Source organism: Chaetura pelagica, unplaced genomic scaffold (assembly GCF_000747805.2).
Source record: "Chaetura pelagica isolate M959 unplaced genomic scaffold, ChaPel_1.0 scaffold147, whole genome shotgun sequence".
NCBI classification, from domain to species: Eukaryota; Metazoa; Chordata; class Aves; order Apodiformes; family Apodidae; genus Chaetura; species Chaetura pelagica.
In genome coordinates this window covers 520,626-540,588 of record NW_009954194.1, presented here as the reverse complement: position 1 = coordinate 540,588, position 19,963 = coordinate 520,626, and the positions used below count along the sequence as shown (strand labels likewise).

At 37.0% G+C, this 19,963-nt stretch overlaps 2 protein-coding genes across 2 annotated transcripts in view; one reads left to right on the top strand and one right to left on the bottom strand.

Annotated features, from left to right (window-relative positions):
• Positions 1 to 365: 365 nt before the first annotated feature.
• MED28 (mediator complex subunit 28) lies at positions 366 to 1,895 on the top strand. The gene is made up of 3 exons (XM_010003126.1): positions 366 to 394; positions 941 to 1,154; positions 1,577 to 1,895. Exons 1-3 carry the CDS (start codon positions 366 to 368, stop codon positions 1,772 to 1,774), a joined length of 441 nt encoding a protein of 146 aa, XP_010001428.1. The 3' UTR covers positions 1,775 to 1,895.
• Positions 1,896 to 8,514: 6,619 nt separating this feature from the next.
• The window catches only part of FAM184B (family with sequence similarity 184, member B), a 37,440-nt gene continuing 25,991 nt past the window's right edge, over positions 8,515 to 19,963 (bottom strand). Inside the window, exons 5-10 of the mRNA XM_010003124.1 lie at positions 15,505 to 15,717; positions 14,017 to 14,170; positions 12,668 to 12,855; positions 12,153 to 12,337; positions 10,606 to 10,639; positions 8,515 to 8,556 (exon numbers count right to left, since the gene is read on the bottom strand). Of these exons, the coding sequence (XP_010001426.1) occupies positions 8,515 to 8,556; positions 10,606 to 10,639; positions 12,153 to 12,337; positions 12,668 to 12,855; positions 14,017 to 14,170; positions 15,505 to 15,717 (816 nt within the window). The remainder of the gene's footprint in view (positions 8,557 to 10,605; positions 10,640 to 12,152; positions 12,338 to 12,667; positions 12,856 to 14,016; positions 14,171 to 15,504; positions 15,718 to 19,963) is intronic.

Below are 19,963 nucleotides of genomic sequence, written 5' to 3'. Positions count from 1 at the left end.
GAGGTGCTGCAGCTCTGCTGGGCTTCAGAAAAGCCCTGCATACGCCACGGGTTTATTCCGCAGGCCTGGATACTGAGGGGCACGGCTGGGGTTACACATTTACGGTTAACTTTCCCTAAAACTTGGGAAGTTTTGCAGGTGCATTTGAGCTTTGCCAAGGGTACACGTGCCTTGTCATTTGAGGCCAGAAGCGTTTTAAAACCAATTCAGGGTGTCTGAACGGCGACTCTGATACAGCTCGGGGTTTCTCCCCCTTCCCAGGTGGAACGCTGTTCGGAGCCTCACACATGGAATGATCGGGGTCTTAGGGAAAGGTCCGAGTGCCAGCCGGCTCCGGGGGTTGTGTGGGGTTATATTAACGGGCAATGACATACACTGTTCTGAAACTAAGAAGGTAATGTTGATGAAGCAGTAATTAAAAGCTGGGAAAGGAGAGCCTAGATGAGTAGCAATGCTCTAAGGCCTGTGTGACAGGCACCTCTGTGGGAGGCATCATTAATACTGGGCTGGTATAGACAGGAAGTTAAAAATGCCCCTCGAATACTGCTTAGAAGTGTACTTTTCCCTGGCATATTTTTCAAGCTTGACTCTCAAGCATTCTCCAAAGCTAGCATAAATACTTTTGAAATTTCCTTACGTGGTATTGGGTTTTATTCATATGCTGGAATGGAAAAGCTTTTATTATCAAGCAGTAGTGCATAATATATTATGGCAGAATATTCTCCTAAATATGCCTGTGTTTTAGAACCTTACGTGGTGCTTGTTGCTTTGGCATGCAGCAACATGTTCATTCAACCAAGTTCCACAAATTATTTTGGAACTACTCTTCATTGTCAAAAATGTAATAAAACTTGGGAAAAAGAGATTTATGCAGACATTTAATTTGCATCTTGGTTTTATACATATGTTGTTTTAGTAAATCTTAATTTTTTCTTTCTAGAAAGTTCTGTGAAAAGTGGTTTTATAACATGTTGACAGCTACCAGTATCCGCCTCATAACTACTTTTGTGGAATCACCTCTTCCTATTTTGTTATGTTTAGGTGTTGACCAGTGCATCCAGAAGTTTCTGGATGTTGCAAGACAAACTGAATGCTTTTTTCTACAAAAAAGACTGCAGCTCTCAGTCCAGAAACCAGAACAAGTAATTAAAGAGGTATGTTTAAATTAATTTATCTGTGTTGTACTTGGTAAGATAAGCTGTGTACCTGTACAGTTAATTACCTTGGTCACATAAATTCTGGGTTTCTCGACATGATGCTGTATCTTAAGTTGGTAGAACTTGACTGTTAACATAGCTTGCACCAGGAACCTGGAGAAGCTGGATGCCTGCAGCTCTGTGGACTGTTAGAACACATATTTTCACTGGAAGGAACAAACTAGTCAGTCAAATTTTGCTGGAAGTTATGATCTCTGAAATAAGTGACCTAGTGCTTTCCCTCTGTTCCATTATACATTTTTCCAATATTAGAATCACCATAAGATCAGCTTGAAAACTCAGGCTAAAAAAATTACATGCTCTTTATGTGAGATGATTATTATTAATACTGATTGTTTACACATTTTTTTCATCCATAGGATGTTTCAGAATTAAGAAATGAATTGCAGAGAAAGGAAGCATTAATTCAGAAGCATTTGGGTAAACTGCGACACTGGCAACAGGTCCTGGAAGATATCAGCGTACAGCACAAAAAGCCTGCAGAAATGTCTCAAGGTCCATTAGCTTACCTAGAACAAGCATCTGCTAATATTCCAGCTCCAATGAAGCAAACATGATCTTTGACTTTACATATATGAATATTTTCAATAGTGTAAAGCAGTTGTGCTCTTTTTACTTTGTATGCTTTTTGTATAATGTCATTTGTACAGCAAATATAAATAGTTAAGACAATTAAGCAAATTAAATTATCTTTTTTTTCCCAAAAAATATGGATTGGTTTTATATTTCAATGGAAAATACGCAGAGTTGCTACTTAGGATACTTTCTGTGTTTTCTAGAAGGCATCCATTCTAGGAAGGGTGACCCTAGCTTCCCCCTAACTCTATCCTTTCTGGTATGATTAAAATACTTGCAAAGATGATGGTTTAGATTGTGATCCAGTAATGATCCATTCAGTACCACTACGGAAGCACCTTTCAAATTGTATTGAGCTCAGGTCAAGAGTGTACTTTTATTGGAGTGAATTGTCCATCTCCACTGAACTTTTGCTTACCTCACAAAGGGGTCTCAGACTGTACAAATTTGATTCTTACAGGATGAAATGGCACAGTGCATACCCTGGGGGTGTACGTAATGCAGGACCAACATTACTAGTGTTCTATCTTCCAGGCTAGTGTAGAAATGGTCCAGAATATCTACCCCCAGAATAAAAAGCACTCCTTGTGGATATTGGTCATCAGCACTGTCCAGCCCACAGAACTAGCTTCTGCTGAGGTGCACTTTTTAGTAATGTATATGTAGCCAAAGAAGGATTCTGGAGGATGGAAACAGCAAAAAGCCTGGTACAAGCTTAATTAATCTATGTAGTCAGGAAAGCCACTTTCTAGGGACACCATTTTAGGGACACAATTGGAATATTTTAACCCTGGAAATCAGAATTAGTAATGGTTTATTGAACATTTCAGGGCAGAGTGGATGAAAACTAATGAAAAACTTAGCCCTGTACATGCTGATGACACTAAGCTGGGAGGAGTGGCTGACACACCAGAAGGCTGTGCTGCCATTCAGAGAGACTTAGATAGGTTGGAGAATTGGGCGGGGAGAAACATGATGAAATTCAACAAGGGGAAGTGCAGAGTTTTACATTTGGGGAAGAACAACACCATGTCCCAGTACAGGTTGGGGGCTGAACTGCTGGAGAGTAGTGTAGGTGAAAGAGACCTGGGGGTCCTGGTAGACAGGAGGATGACCATGAGCCAGCAATGTGCCCTTGTGGCCAAGAAGGCCAATGGCATCCTGGGGTGCATTAGAAAGGGTGTGGTTAGTAGGTCAAGAGAGGTTCTCCTCCCCCTCTATTCTGCATTGGTGAGGCCACATCTGGAGTATTGTGTCCGGTTCTGGGCCCCTCAGTTCAAAAAGGACAGGGAACTGCTCGAGAGAGTCCAGCGCAGAGCTACGAAGATGATTAAGGAAATGGAACATCTCCCTTATGAGGAAAGGCTGAGGGAGCTGGGTCTCTTTAGCTTGGAGAAAAGGAGACTGAGGGGTGACCTCATCAATGTTTACAAATATGTAAGGGGTGAGTGTCAGGGGGACGGAGTTAGGCTTTTCTCGGTGATGACCAGTGATAGGACAAGGGGTAATGGGTGTAAATTGGAGCATAGGAAGTTCAAGGTGAATATCCGAAAAAATTTTTTTACTGTGAGAGTGACAGAGCACTGGAACAGACTGCCCAGGGAGGTTGTGGAGTCTCCCTCACTGGAGACATTCAAAACCCACCTGGATGAGTTCCTGTGTGATGTACTCTAGGTGACCCTGCTCTGGCAGGGGGGTTGGACTAGATGATCTCTTGAGATCCCTTCCAGCCCCTAAGATTCTATGATTCTATGATTCTATGATTCTAATCTCACACACACCAATGTGCTTCAGTGCTACTGTACACCATTTTGGCCTGGTTTTCCAAATATAAAAAGTGTCTTTTTGCCAAACCTGATGCCAGTCTCCTTCTCACCAAGCAGTTAATCTTGGAAAAAATACTAAACAGCTAGGATGAAAGTATTGGCCTGCAGAAGCATTCTGTCCCTTCTGCCACCTTTTTGAGGAGCAGTAGTTGTTCTGCAGTAAGTGCTGTGTTGGTGCAGTGCTTGCTGGCTCTAAGACATCAGGAGAGGTGAGGCTGGAGGCACACCTCGTCACACCCCTAAACCTTCCTATGTAGCTGGACCCTGCTTGCTGAAATTAAACGGAGTTTCAAATCATACAGCAGTTGAAGATGAGCTATCTTGTCTGAAACTCTAGGCTGCTTTCACATTTGTTGATGAATTACCTGTGGGTTCATTTCTCCATGGGTGTCTCTTCTCCCAGTAATGTTAGCTAGCATGATCTGATAAATGCAGTCATTCCCACACATGGCATTTTGGCAGACATAAGAGCAATATTGAGATAAAATGTACAAGGATGCAGTTCCCATAAAGCTGGAACTCTGTATCAGTCTGACTCACACTTCAACATAAATAGCACTATTTTGCAAAATATGGAAATGGATTATTTACAAACAAGTGTAATTGTCATACTGTTATCCTAATTTAAAAGGCTGATTGTTACAAGTATTGAAGTGCAACAATATTATATTGCAATGCTGACTATACAAAACAGTTTATTAAGCAAACTGGGAAGTATTTCTAAACCAACCTGCTATAAACATGCTGTTGTTGAAGGTATACTGCATGCTGTATGGCTTAAAACAATTTTAACAAAAAACCTCTTAAAATATAAAAAGTTGCATTACTATATGCAGAAATCATTTTAAACAGCTGGTTAAGCAAATGTATAAACCTACAGAAGTATGATCTTTTTTTCAGCAGAGGACAGATTGACAGGACATATCAAAGACCAAACTGCATATTGACTGTAATTGTGGAGTGGGATGATCTCTTGATTAAAATGTCTTCACATACGAGTATTCAGAATTTTGCTTTTTGTTCATTATTTAAAGAGGTGGTTAAAAAAAAAAAAAAGGCATTTTTCTGAAATCCATGCCTGTAACTCCATAGCAATTACATGTTGCTCCTAATTATTTACATGGAAATTACATGTTTCTTATTTTTTTCTAAATTGTACATTGGATTATCATGCCCTAAAGGAAAGCAGGAAGACCTTTTCTAGTAATTCTGAGAAGTATGGTCATAGTTTTCTTTAAAATGAAAAATATTTAGTAAACCATTCTTGAGGCTGTGGGTCTTGCTTTTGGTCATCTTTGGTTTGTGGTGGTTCATTGCAGTGTGTCCTGTGGAAACAAATAAGCATTAGCATCACTTAAAATGTACATATTTATTTACTCACAAGTATAATACTTTTTTTTTTTTTTTTTTTTTTTTTTTTTTTTTTTTTTTTTTTTTTTTTTTTCCTGGAAAAACTCATGATCCTACAAATGGATCTGTGCTCAGATGAACTGCATGAGGCAAAAGTGTACCAGCTACAATTTCTAGAGGGATCTGTGCTTGCTGGGTTAATAGCTGGGCTAACAGCACTGATGGTAAAACAAACAAGAGCATTAAGGAGGGCTGAACAGCTATGGAGAAATGTTTTAACACAATTCTTGACATATCAAAAAAGAATAAAAAACATGGTTTGAGAATAGAAGTCTTGAAAATCAGATAATGGCAGTTGCAATTCACTCTTTAAAAATATGAAACAATTTATACACTAAAAATGTTGGGTAAAAGTTTTCTTTGGAACTAATATTTATTTCAATATTAGCTGTTTTTTATAACAAATCCTATTACATAACCTCTGTTTTTTTCAGCATTCAGGATGCTTGATTAATGTTAATTTTGGTTAGCTTATAGTAGTCAATATGACTTCATTTATGATTGATTGATTTAATGTAAGTAGCAGCCAAGCTACCTTCAGTCTCTCTGTATGTTTCCCTTTAAAGTATAAATCTGATTTGGCTTGGCAGACATCTGGCATGACACAGAATGCTTTTATCTTTAAGATGTAGGAACTGCCAAACTGGATTCAAGCCTATGTCCCAGGTTATTGTCTTTGGCAGCAGTCAGCACCATCTGCCTTCATGGAAAGAACTCAGTAGCACACAATTTATAGGATAATTAATTTACACTAGGAGATAGGTGAGAAGGCTGGCTTTTGTTCTGAAGAATAGTGGTAGGTTGTTGTTTATTGGTTGTTTGTTTTGTTTTTTTAAAATTATCATAACTGCATACTGCTAACTTCATTTTTTAAACTATTTCTTGAAGAGATAGTTCAATCATGTTTATAAAATGCTAAACATTGTTTAAATATTAACTCATAAATGTTAAAAATTCAAGCTTTTCAGAGAAAAAAACTATCAGATTAGACTAATTAAAATAAAAATATTCAATCTACATTTACCAAGTGCAATGAGGAAACAAAAGCAAGAAGGAAAACACATCCTTAACAGAACCACTGATACAGGCCTCAAGTTTTAAACAGCCATGTTCACTATTAACTACGTTCTTACTTAGATACTTGCAATTCTCTTTTTTTCTGTATTGGGAGGGTTTGCAATCATAAGCTGTGCTGGGCAGTGATCATAGCCTACTCCTGCAATAAACTTCTGGGTCTGTCTTCAGAGAACTGAACACAGACTTCACTGCCCAGCAGGAACCTTACATCAATATTACCAAATGCCTAATGTGTTTGAATGCCTACACAATTCCAAATACCAATTCATGTATCAACTTACAAGTCACTACAAAATGGACAAATACCTTGTGGCAGCACTGCTCTCTGAGGACTGTGTTGATGGAGAACCCACCCTGAGGCCGCCAGGACTCCGGTCTAAGCTTGTAGACTTTTTTATTTGAGGAGCACTTCTTCTTGATCTCAAGTCACAGCTCAAGAAGCTCTTTGCATAGGAAGCTAAATCCGGAACACTGACAACACGACTGGGCACCTCAACTGTTTTCTTTTGGTGCTTTTTGTTGGAACAGAACACTTCATTACACATGCATTATTTTTTTTACACTTCATACTATAAACCTTCAACAATAACTCATTCCTAGACAGCTTTGTGAGGAGCACCCAAAAATGAAGATTCCCATATTTTTCTACAGGCATATAAAATAAATTTTCAGTGTAAGCTGTGAAGATCCAAGGATTAGGGAAACCAATTAAAATAATTGGTGTATTTGACCTTGAGGTTTTAGATACATCAAAGCTGATAGCTCTGCAGAGCTCAGTTAGGTGATTTCCACCAAATCGACCTCCCATCTTTCCAAGACTATAGACAGTATCTTACAGAGGGGCTGGAATGACAAAGGACAGATCCTGTGCAGTCCAAGTTAATAATTTTCTTTGATGCACACAATATGCCAAATAACAAGTCTCAAATCTGCAAGCAATGCCTGTGCTTACCCAAGTGGAAGACTTCGCAGTATATTGTATTTGCTTAAACACCTGCATCTATGTGCATACATACTTCTACTGAATTTATGTTATACTCAGCACCTGACTGTAGGCTGGCTTACTGGAAAGAATTCTACTGAACAACATAACCATAAAAATTAATGGGATCTTTATTGTCCTGACCATCTGTATGATTCAAGTAGCAATAAAAAATCCCAATTTGTCATTTTAATTGCATTGCCCATGTTACCTTCATGGAAGAAGACAAGCATCCTGTATTAGGGTTGAAAGAAAATGATCGATTCCTGTAAGATTCAGTGTTGGCTAGAAGTGAATGCTGACATTTTCTTCCTTCCTGAGGGGAAAGAAAGTTATGTGTATGGAAACATCTATTTGTTTGAAATTGGTATGGAAACATATTTTTCAAAATATTCCAGAACAGAAAGTATCAGCCAGAAGCAGTGAATACCAGCAGATTCCAAAATACATGTTTACATATAAAAGAAAATCTTACCACCAGCTTCTTGATAATCTCTTCTCTCTCACTTAATTTGTCTTGCAGACAGCTTATAAGGTGTGCATCTTCTGCTCTGGACTCCCACTTTCTTGACTTTTCTTCTAATTCTCTAAGTCTGTACCAAAGAAAATGCAGACCGGAAAATACTTCCTCAGACCAGGTTCAAGAGATACGCAGGCTGTACACTGCCCTAAATTCCAAGCCTAAAATACAGGGACATAGTCAGGCCTTTCTGACAAAACAGCATTTTTTTTTATAAATGGGCATCTGTAGATGGATTACATATAAGTATAGAATATTGTGGAGTTCCAAATTAAACTGCCACCAGGATTAACCTACCACATCTGTCCAGTGTAAAATCGAGCCCCTGGTGTAAAATACTAACAAGCTTGCACATTACCTTGCTAGACTAGTTTCCTAAAGAAAAAAAACTGTCAGAGTATCTATGCATGTCTGTGTTGATCTACTGGTTCTCTTTTCTGACCCAATAACTTTAGAATCCACAGGTGAATTCCAACCATATTTAATAGAGGCCTTAGAAATACTCAGTTCCTCTAACATTCATGAAAAGAGGGACTTTCTAAGTTACAACCTGTAGTGTGAGTTCAGCTCCTTAAATGCCTTAAATCCTGGCAAAAGATTCAAATGAGAACTTAGACCTTCTTAGAGATTGTGTGGAAACATACAATTGATTGAGCCATGAGAAAACAAGTCATTATTTCACCAGCCAAGTTAATAAATTTTGCTGCTTGAGAAACTGAGTGCTATGAAGTTCACCTGCCATACTGAGAAATACATTACAGAACACAAAGCATCGTTTTGTGGGGTTTTTTAGGTAAGGGTAAACATTTTTGAGAGGACCCCCCCTAATCTTACACTCTTAATTTAGTGTATCTCAGAATTTAGATAAAAAGATAAATCTTAACATCTGAATGGTTTGAGATCTGCCTACATGCAAGTACGTCTCTCTCCTGGACCTATGCCACACAGCTGGAATAAGAACAAAGGACAATAGATAATGATAATCACAAGGATTATTCTTGAGGGGCCTCTCCTGTAGTTTGAAGCACCACAGAACTACTTAACTCCACAGGGGGCTGCAAAATGCATTTATTTACATGAGTTAATGGGGACTGTCCCGGAAAACTCACAAAGGAGTGAGAATGAGTAAGGGCATAACCTCAAAGATGGTGGTCTGCTGAGCAAAATTCAGTACAAGATCATGGATCAAGACCTCTAGTATCATCTGTGGCAAACATGATTTTACACTTCATAAAATTTCAAGATACTAAATGCAGGTTTTAATTTAGCACTGTAAAACTGTATGTATGATGCTTTACATTAAATTATATTCAAAGTTTATTACAATATATATATGGGTCTTTTTATGTTTGCAAAGAAAATACCTATACAATTCTAGGTCAGTGCTTTTAATATTCTATCTGTGAGTAATAAAAAAAATATATACATTCTAAGAATAAGAATTTCAAATAGACCTTTACAAGTATGAACCAGAGTTTATTTAAATTACTTACTTAGTTTCTTAGGAGAAAATTTTTGTCAGGAGATGTGCCCAAGTGCTGCTGAAATCAGATAATATGTTTTCAATTTCCTTCTGGTGATCTTATTTCAGTATGTCCAGTTCTTTTTTATGGTTGACATTGAGGTCTTCTACCAGTAGCTTTTCATTGGTATTAAAATACGTCTGAATTCTCATGTTTCAATACTAGTTTACTATAATTGATCAACGTATGTGGTTTTGAGGTTTTATATCGACTATATGGGTAGTTAATTGGGCTCAGCTCTGAGCTTCTGCTCACTAATTTGACTTTGACACTTCAGATGCAATCTGAAGAACTACACAAACACTGAGGAAGAGTAAAATTATTTGGAGAATTTCAGCCCTCGGGAAATGGAGGTTCTATTCTATAAAATTATGCTATTGACATTTTGTCTATGGCTAGTTTGTGTATCAATCTTAGTGGTCAAACATGACAATTAAGTACCATAGGAACTCACTTGTATTAAGCAAATTTATTTTGAAATCTCTTGGATTTCAATATGAGGTTCTGATTCTGTATTTAATCACATTATGGCACTACAAATATTTAATACTGCCTACCACCATCCTAAATATATTTTTTCAAAATGTCAATGTATGAAACATTATAACAGTGCCTTTAACTATATTTGTCTTTAGCAGACTATTATTTTCAAAGATACTGCTATTTGATTAACACTGTAAACTGAAAAATAAAAAAGTGCCTAACATTTTTCAGTTAATAACATTGCTTTCTGATACCAATCCCAAAATGAACAGAGATCTATTGAAGAGTCATTGTCAGCTTGTTGCCTTTTGTTTGCTCATGTTTCATTGAAGCTTGGAGAAATTTTTTTCATTAACTGAATGCAGAGCCCACGTTCTGTTGTTTACTGATTAAAACAGACATGTCAAACTCAGGAGGTTGTTAAGAATTGTAATTTTCACAAAAGATACTCAGTTTACCTTTCCACACAGCCCCCCCGTTCCCCTTATTTTTAATGTACTTCTAATCCCCTTTCACTTGTTCCTGAAATGCTTCAGGAAAGACCAAAAGGCCCATGAGAAGTCTCCGCCCTTGAAATTAGATCACAGCCATGGGAGTGATTGATTGGCCCTTGGCACAAAACAAAAAGCAGAAGAATAAGAGGGAAAATGGGAGCAGAATCCCTGAAATGGACCTTCTGGGGCAGAATAAAAGCTCTCTTTCAGAGTAGCTGTTTTGGGACTTGTCCTTTCTTCCCATTAAAAAAAACCCAAACCTCTGTCTGCTTTCATCCTAGTCCTTTCAAAAGGACATAATTCAAGAGAATGGAAATGGGAATGATTAATTCAAGGAGATTACTGGTTTCACTTACTTTGCAACAGTAGGAATAGTAGTGTAAAATAAATGGTTATAAAAATTTGGCACATGTAAATAACAAGTCACTTTCAGCTTTCAAAACAGAAACAACTGCATAGGGTGAGGTCATAAAAAGCTGTTACTTGTATGCACTCACCAATTTAACTATTCCTCTACCCAAATTATTGGTCCTGCAAAAGCAAAACAAGAGCTGCAAGTTAATGTTCCAGATCTTTATGGGTTAATTTCAGAGCAGCCTGTATCAGGTGCCTAGGACCATTTGAGCTCTTTGGTCCTACCTCCTGTTATTCGAAGGAATTCTATATACATAATTTCCATTAATGCTTCCTGCTCAAGTGCTTTCTGTAGTAGAACTACATCATCCATCCCCTGTAAATATTCTTCTCCAGCTCAGCAGCTTTAGCATTTGAGGCCTTTTAGACCTCATCACTGATGTGAATAATCCTTCTCTTCATGAACAGAGCCTGTAAATTCCTTCAGGATAGTTGGAGGGCACTAAACAAACTCTCTGGTTTGTAATTCTTTCTGTTTATCTTCAAAAGCTTGAAATTAAAGTAACTTCAAGTAACTCTCCAAAGAGTGCAGAGGGAAAAAAAATTAAAAAGTTAATTTTTCATTCTTTAAGTATCTAGGCTGGTAGAGAGCACCAGATTTATTCTGGCCACTCTAAAATTGCCGAGAGACAGTGAATCCGTTGAGTGCTTTTGTCTAGACTATGCAGGACATAATTTTAAAGATTTCTTTAAGGGTATACTCTTCAGAAATCCTTTTTTATATACAGCTTGAGTAGCTAGGGGCATACATTCTACACCACTGCAGAAATGAATTGAAAGGTACCCATGCACCAGATCCCTCAATCTCTCTGCAAAGAGAATGTGTTAAATATGATAATCCAGACATTTCAAAGGATTCAACAGCCGTACAAATGCACTGGGCAGTGAACCTCAGTCTTTTCTTCCATGTAAAAGGCAAGCCCTGCACTTTGTAGGCAGATGGGGAGACTGCTATTACTGCAGTGTAACACGTGCTCTGAGCCTGTGTAGCCTGTGGCTACACTAAGAGGATGTGGGTTACTTTCTACAAAGACAGTCAAGACTACAAGTGAGCTTACCCTTCCTGTGCTCTGACAGCACATTACAGCTCCAGGCTTCCATCCACCCAGAGGCACTGCCAGTATCTGCTATCACTGCTGTTCCTCCCTCAGTGCAAAGCTGGCTGTTAACAGCCAAAGCACAATCTCACAGACTACATACAGCATTCTCTGGTGTCCCTTTAGAGTTAACAACCCATTGGTTTTAGCTACAGAGTATGTATGAGAAACTGACATTTATTCTTAGAAACTTGTACATTTTTTCAATAGCTCTTGGGTGAGTTTGGGGTGGGGTGTGTTTCTGTCTTTCAACGCTTTTCAAAAATCAGATACTGCGCAGATTTTCTAAGGTCACTCCTATGGGGCTACACTGGACATACTTCTTTGTGACATATAGTGAACAGTTAGTTCACATACTTTTATCATGGCTGGAAGAAATGTGAAATGAACTACTGCTTTTGCAAAACTTCCAACTTATAAAATTAGTACTTTAGAAAAGAGAGATTCTGACACTCATTACATTTAGAAAACCTTATGCTGGCATTATTATTGACTCTCTAGATAGCATTGTGAAGTGTGAATTCAAGGCAAACCTTCTGTACTGTTTCTCCCTATCCTGGAGCTGGGCAGCTTCTTGCTTCTGCAACTCCAGCTCAGCACTGAGTAGCTCCATTGTATCCTTCAAAAGTAAATTCTCTTTCTTGAGTTCGGTAATTTCACTCTGACATTTTTCCAGGTCATCATGAAGAGATCTGATCTGGCTCTGGCTACTTCCTTCCTAAGAAAAAGGCCAAATTTAGTTATTCACAGCCTCTAATTATTTAAAGCAAAGAGCTCACTGGAATTGTGTGCACTGACTTTTTTGCACTGCTTTTTCAGTAATATGTGTAATACTACGTGCAACACAAAATCTGTGATCAAAACTTCCTGAACATATTTTATAGCCCTCATAAAGTTTATTTTATTATAAAATTCATTAATTTAATTGAGTTGTAGATTTTGTTCTGTAAATGGAATAAAGGATGATAAACAATTCTAACATTTTTAAGTGTGATGTAAGAAGGAAACCCATTCAATTTCTGCAAGAGATTCTGTACACTTCTGTTACCTCCAGAGAGAAGAATGTGATACTGCTGCTTTTGCAAAACACAACGTGGTAGCCAAGTAAAAACTGGATTCTTGCCTGTTGCTTCTTCAGTGTCCTCACACTCCTCAGCTCTGTTTGGAGTTCTTCTATTTGTTTCTTAAGATTAGTGCATGATGTCTGCTGCTCAGAGAGTTCCAACCGTAGAGATCCTAGTAAAAATCAGACAATCATTAAGGCAGTCAGAGGCCAGCTGGATGGAAAAGGCAGATATAGACAATGTAGATGAAAATGTTCATATACTGGATTTTGCTTTGCTCCTCCTCTCCTTCACCATTAGATATAATGGCCTCCTATTACTAGACAACTATCTCAGTTGAGCAATAGCAAGAAGATACGGAGCTACAATAGCAATGACTTAACATCATAATCAGAGAGGTAATTCTGAGGCAGTTGTTTTGAAAACTAAAGCACTAGAATTGCTCCTTCTAACCTTGAACTTTACTGGAGCACCCCTGAGCTTCCCTGTTAGGTCCACTGGAATTCTATAGAGAGCCATGAGGCAGACTGAGGAGAGCTCTAGTTGTGTTAGAGAAGCACAAGATTTACATAAGCAGATTGGTCATATACTGCAACTTTTGTGTATATTGGATACAAGTTTTGGGATTGATCAAGTACAAGGAGAAATAAGGTTTTCGGGTTTTTGTTTTGTTGGGTTTTTTTTAACCTATTGTCTCCATACAATTTTTCCTGAAAAAGAACAGAATTCATCTACTAAACATAAAAACTTCAGAGAGCAACACATTTTTCTAGGGAATTTTATATACTGAACAAAATCCCAAGAAGGTAATCCAGTTTGTACTTAAAATACTTTCAAATTATTCTTTCTTTAATTAAAAAACCTTTTATAGATGGTTCAATAAACCGAGTTCAAGCCCAGAGATATTACAGGTCCCTAAAGCAGTGTTCTTTGTTCTGAACAGTTCAGAGAACTTTCTAAACTGACTAAACAAAACTGATCTACACTGCTGAACTCAACAGAACAAACTTGAACCACACATAATTCTTCACATCATAGAAAAAAAAGAGGAAAGTAATATAAACTACAATATTCCAATTTAATATAGCTGATAATGCATACCTAAATGTTGTACACCAGAACACCCACCCAGCACCATTCTGCTGCTGACAGTTGAGAGCTATATTAACAAAGAATATTAAGTCTGTATTGCTGAAATTACAAAGTATGGAAAAGGAGATTCACAAAGTCCTGAGTTCCCAGAAGATGGGAGAGAAATTGAATGCTAAGAAATTCAGTGCTTTTCAGCATATAATCAAACAGTAGGAGCTGTGTGAGACATGAGACATTATACCTAGCAACAGGGTTTGCTGCTTCTGTATCTGTTCGAGTTCGTCATGTAATTCTTTTTTTGCTTTCTCTTCCAAGGTTTGTATTTCCAGCTTATGAGACTGATGTTGGATCTTGAAAGTCTCATTAAATTCCTTTTTCAAACGTTCTTCTGCCTCCTGTAAGCAAAAAAAAAAAACCCAGAAAAGAAAACAAAGTAGTTGGAGCATATTTAGCACTTTGTTGTTTTACTTTTAATGCCAGGATGAATCTGGTCTTTCATTGTAGAACTTTTATTTTCATCACACTTCATATGACACTTCATCAACACAAGAATAAAAATTAGCTGAAGTTAAAAAATAAAATTTAATAGGGACAAGATAAATTATCAAGGTGTCAGCTATTAGATTTGTTGTACATTATGAAATAATAACACTGGCATCTTTGCACTATTTGCCATTAGAATCAACATTCAAATCCCCCCCGATTTGATCTGTATGTCATTACTTACCAGTGTATCAGACAAAGGCTTTCACCTTTCCTTGTCCTGTTCTTGGCTAAAATTTCCACTGTTGTTAGAAGCACTGCTGATACACTGTTGCTCTGTTGTGCCTCTAAAAGCAAACTTCTATCCTCGGTTTAATTTTTACCAGTTTACTACCTTCAGCTTGGTTTTATTAAAGCTGGGATTTTATTTTCAAGATATAATCAAGATAGTAAATTCTACTTAGGATGATTTTACTATATAAATTTAGTAAGGAGGTTTTCCTGAAGGTGTGCAATCTACACAGGGACACATGCAGTCCATGTCACAATCACGTGTAGGTTTTTTGAGTTGACTTTTTTTTTTTTTTTTGTCCTCAAACAGCAACATTCTTTAGAACCTCAATATATTGCATTAATAATTTGCCACTTAAATAAAGCCACTTGAACCTTTAAAAGCTTTGGTTATGCACTTACAGAATTGATTTATTGAAGATATGTAGGGCAATACACATCGTTATACATGTCTACTATACTTATTTTAACTATTTATGTGTAAATGAATAATGGAGGAAAAAGAATAAAACTGAGTCCTGTTAACAATATACCTAGGAGTTCCCTTGTATTTCTGCAGCAAGGGCACAGCTAGAGGAGTTTGCATGCATTGCAGCCTAACTGTAGAGGGCAGACTATATTATTTTATGATGCTATTTCATTCACACTGTGGTCTAAGTTCAAATATTAGAAAAACCCCAACAAACAAACAAACAAACAAACAAACAAACAAACAAACACCCAAAACAAAACAAAAACCCCCAAAAACCCAAACCAAACCAACCAAACAGAACACAAAAGCCCCTTTATTCTAAAGATGATGAGGCTTCAAAATCACAGAATTCATTTTGGGCAACAATGGCAACCCATCATTAAGATAAAAGCAGGTAACTGAGTTTTGATAATCAGATCTAGTTAATATGTCTTATGTCATAAATACATATTTTTTATATATACTAGTATGTAATAAACTGACCTTGAGTTCTTGATTTTTGTTTTTCTCCAACATTTTTAAGGTTTTTTGATGTGATGCCTCCAGCTGCAGTTTAACATTCTGGTTTTCTTTAATGGTATTTTGAAGATCCTGCAAAAGCTTCTCTTTTTCTTTGTTGGACTGTAGATTATGTTTCTTCAGTGACTCCTTGAAATTATTTGCTTGCTGGTCTAATATTTGCTTCAGCTGAGCCACCTTCCAGAAAAGTAAGTCAGCAGGATAAGATTAATGGCTGCATTCACAATGGAGAGGAATGAATGTAAATTTTAGTACTCTTTATGAACTTCTGCTGCCATCTGAAAAACAGCAAGATGCTTGTTTTGTGCAAGAAGCCCTTTTTCAGTGAAGAATGACATCCCTTTTGCATATACTGTCTTTTGCCCATCAAGTACTTTTCTTAAATTATATATTTTCAAATTGCCTCCATCTCATATGTACAATCCATAGTTCAACTTGCACAGTAATTATAGCACAAACCAGGAGGCAGGCCTAAGGCTGTGCTTCTTGTCATCTTGGAGATGTAACACTGCAGAGTCCATTTATATAAAGCAGTAGACTAGAACCAATGGAAACAACATTGTGCACACCACACTACATGTCTACTGCTGTTAGTAGACAGCATACCTGTGTGTAATAGTTGACACAGAAGTGCCAAAAAAATACCTGTTCATAAGAATAAACAACTGGGGAAAGGAAGAAGTTTGCATCCTCATGTTTTCAGGTGACTTTAAATTATTCAAATACACACAAGTGCAGATTCGATACAATACTAGTTTTACCATTTCTTAAACCATTTCAAATGAACATTGTGCATTTGAATTTCACTGAAGTTATACAATGAAACTGATATGAGTTAGCAAATTTGAAAGAGCACCTAGCTTCATCAGCCACAAACTGTGAGTTTAAATTAACTAATCCAGTCTTTTCCTGGCTTTTTCCTTTGTGTCATCCAATTAAACACAAATAAAATTATCTGTCTGAACAGATACTCTATGGTCTTCGGAGATCCCTTCCAACCCCTAATATTCTGTGAACAAACTAGTGAAGAGTAATTGCTACATATTATTCTTAATTAAAAACATCAATTGTCTTTTACGTGTCTGTGTGATGGGATCTATCTGAGTCCTGGATACACTCCAGGAACAGGCAGATGCCAGAGACACTTGACAATTGTACTTTTGTTTCCAGAGCTGCTGCATTTTTTGTTTATTTTTTTTTTAAAAATTAGTGATAAATCATAAGATGTAATCAAAGGGGTACTTTCGCTTCTGATTACAGGTAAAACATTTACTTTGTCACAATATCTACTGAACTCCAGCCAATGTTTGCCTGTATAAAGAAAGGTAACATGGAAGTCTTTAGGTACTGCAGTTTCTTGTAAAACTAAGCTTTGACATGAAACACTTAAATGTTGAACAGTCCCCTATATCAGCTGATATAATATGCATTAACATTACTACACTCAAGCATGCATTTATTTTCTGGGCTTCCTGAAAGTAAGTCAGCGAGTAAGAAGGATGTGTCAGAAGAGCAGGCTACATATTTTCTAACAGAAAAATTTGAAACAGAAAAAATGTGGCTTGGAATATTTCTTTTGCAAATTAAGTATTCCTGTAGGTGGGAAAGATGAAAAGAAGCATTTATAACCTAGAGCTGTGGTCACATTATTAACCTTCCAGGCTGTCTTCAAAGACAATTATTGGTTCCAAGCACTTTTAACATGAAACATAAAATCATCCTAACTAGAAACAGGCTAAGCAGTAAATTGTTTTCAACAGAGAAGATAAAGTAGTAATAAATCAGATAGAAGAATATTTCTAAATACATTATTTTTTTAGTGACCTATGGAAAAAGACCTACAGAAATGTATCAGGCAGACAAACAGGCTCTTTCTCATGAAGCCTGCTACTTGTAATTTATTAGAGGTTGAGAAACAAATATTTCCAGTTATCAGGTTTCCTCCAGTCTTTCAATTACAAGGGCTTTCAAATCCACCAGTGCAAATCCCTCTCTGGAACATGTTGTGGCATTTTGTTGTGTTTCATTACTTCAAAACAGGTATTAAGACCCTCAATTTGTATAAATTGTTAAAGCAACATTTAAGCCAATGAAACTATGCCAATTCACATCATTCCAGAATCTTACTTGGCTCATTTTACAAACCAGCAACACTGTGTGATGTTGTGCTGTGGGAAACTGCCCCCCAGTACTGGCTCACATGTGCTTTATAATATCTTCCTGCTGCAAAAAAAAAAACCCAACCAGCCCTCTTGAAAAAAAAAGTACCTCTAATAACATTATTCAATCATTTTTTCCCAACAGAATTAAATCAAGATACAACTAATACCTATCAACAATATAAATTACAGGCAACAGTATTCTTCTAGGCTTTGCTGCATTCCTTTCAAACTTCAGGATTATGTTTACACTTGCCCTTTCTTATGACAGTTGATTTTGCCTCCCACTGTCTTCCAAGCACAGAAAAACGAACAACTATTACTAAAAGAGAACAGATAAGTTTTGAAATATTTCAAAGGCCTTTCAAGTTCTGTTCTTTTCTAACCATAAATATTGTTGTTCTCTTGGGGAAAATGGCTTGATTCTTTTGAAGAAGTTCCTCTCAGGCTTTGATAGCCCATGAGCAAAAGTACTGGGCAAGTGTAAGGCTGTGCATGCCATCACAGTTGGCTCCCCTGTTTGACTTCTGCTTTGATAATTTTCAGTTCACTGTGCTTGCAAGCACTATGAATACTTGAAGTCTATCTTATGTCTGCTCTCCCCTTCTTTTATTTATTGTATGTAAGAAGTGTGAAATCTCAAAGGCAAGATCTAAAGTTGGAATCAGAGAGAATATTTTGACTTCCTGTATCTTTTAAGTAGATAGATCCAAGTTTCTCAGTGCATTGCTAGGGGATGAATTTATGTAAAAGACTTAAAGCTGCCTTTTGATGTATTATAGAAGAGCCACCACAAATGAGAATTAGTTCAGAGTCAAAATAAGACACCCAAATGCTTCAGGGTTTTACTCATACTATGATGCTATTACATCAAAATAGTAACATGATATAAGAAGTAACAACAAAATAATGAAATTACACATTTTACTGTTGTGTTTAGGGTTATTTCACAGTCATTTTTATTAAGTTCACAGTTAACTGCCTTCCTAAACTTATAGCAATTCCTGACTGAAGAGACAGGTGAACACACTAGGTACACCTCAACTGCTGCTGTTGGGTGGAACTTACAAGATCTTCCTCAAGGCTCTGGTCATTGCTGTGCTAGCATTGTTCAAAGATATATCTATGACAAGGTGATGCCTGTGCTTCCATTTCATGCACCTTCTAAAAACATAATAGCTCCTTTAACATGTGTTGAATAGACCCTGTGGTGTAACAGCAAGAAACTGGAGGACTCCTACCAATTACAATTTGATCCACACAGGATCTCACATCCTTCCTTCCAAAGGACCAAAGAAGAGTGAATCTGATTTCTTTATCCAGAAGAATCTCAGTAATACAGAAATACGGCCACTTTGAAGTACATCCCCAAAGAGATAAAACTGTCATGATTCTGTCTACTCTGCATATTACTCTAGTTATGTCAGCCCAACCAAAAATGTACCTTATGCTGTTGAGGAAGCTATTTTTGGATCTGAAATTGTATCCAGGTTAGAACTAGATTAGTAACAGCACATTGCCTAACCTCTGAGGCAGAAGCTCTGGGCTGAGCCATTGCAAAGGTTCCCAGCTGGGCATCATGCCCTCAGTGAAACATAATGTTGTACAGTAAATGGTGACTTCTTGGCTGTGATTATTCACAGATTTATAAAAGGCAAGTATTACAAATCGAAACATCTTCACTTCTCTGGCAATACTGCCAAGTAATTGGTTCAGAAAGTAACTTACAGAACACCAATAAAAATGTAATTTTTCTCTTCAGAAGGAGCATTTCCACCCTTCTGGGGACATCATTAGATTCTAAGATATGTTCAAACTTTTCTTAGTGTAGCTTTTCATACTTACCATGATGTTGTGGACATAACATATGGCATGATATTTATTATTTATATTATTTATATATGTTTATATTGGCAATAAGTTCCCACCTCTTGCATTTACCATGATCTCATGATAAAAGAGGAGTTAAGGCTTTAAAGCTTATATGTGAGATTAAAGCATTAAAATGTCCACAGGCAAAAACTTCACATGATCACACTGGAGAAAAGGATATGCCCTGTCCATAACATTTTAAAGTAGAGAGCGTTTCCTGCAAAGAACTGAACAACTCAAAATGGGAACATCTGAGAGGGAGAAAAGGTGTATTCACAGTTGCAAGAAAATATTAAGGTGAATGGTTTACCTCAGAAAATAATGGCCTGGTAGGAGTTCTGCTTTTGTTTTAGCAGAAAATTATTTATCCAACACGTTACAGCTTTTCAAAT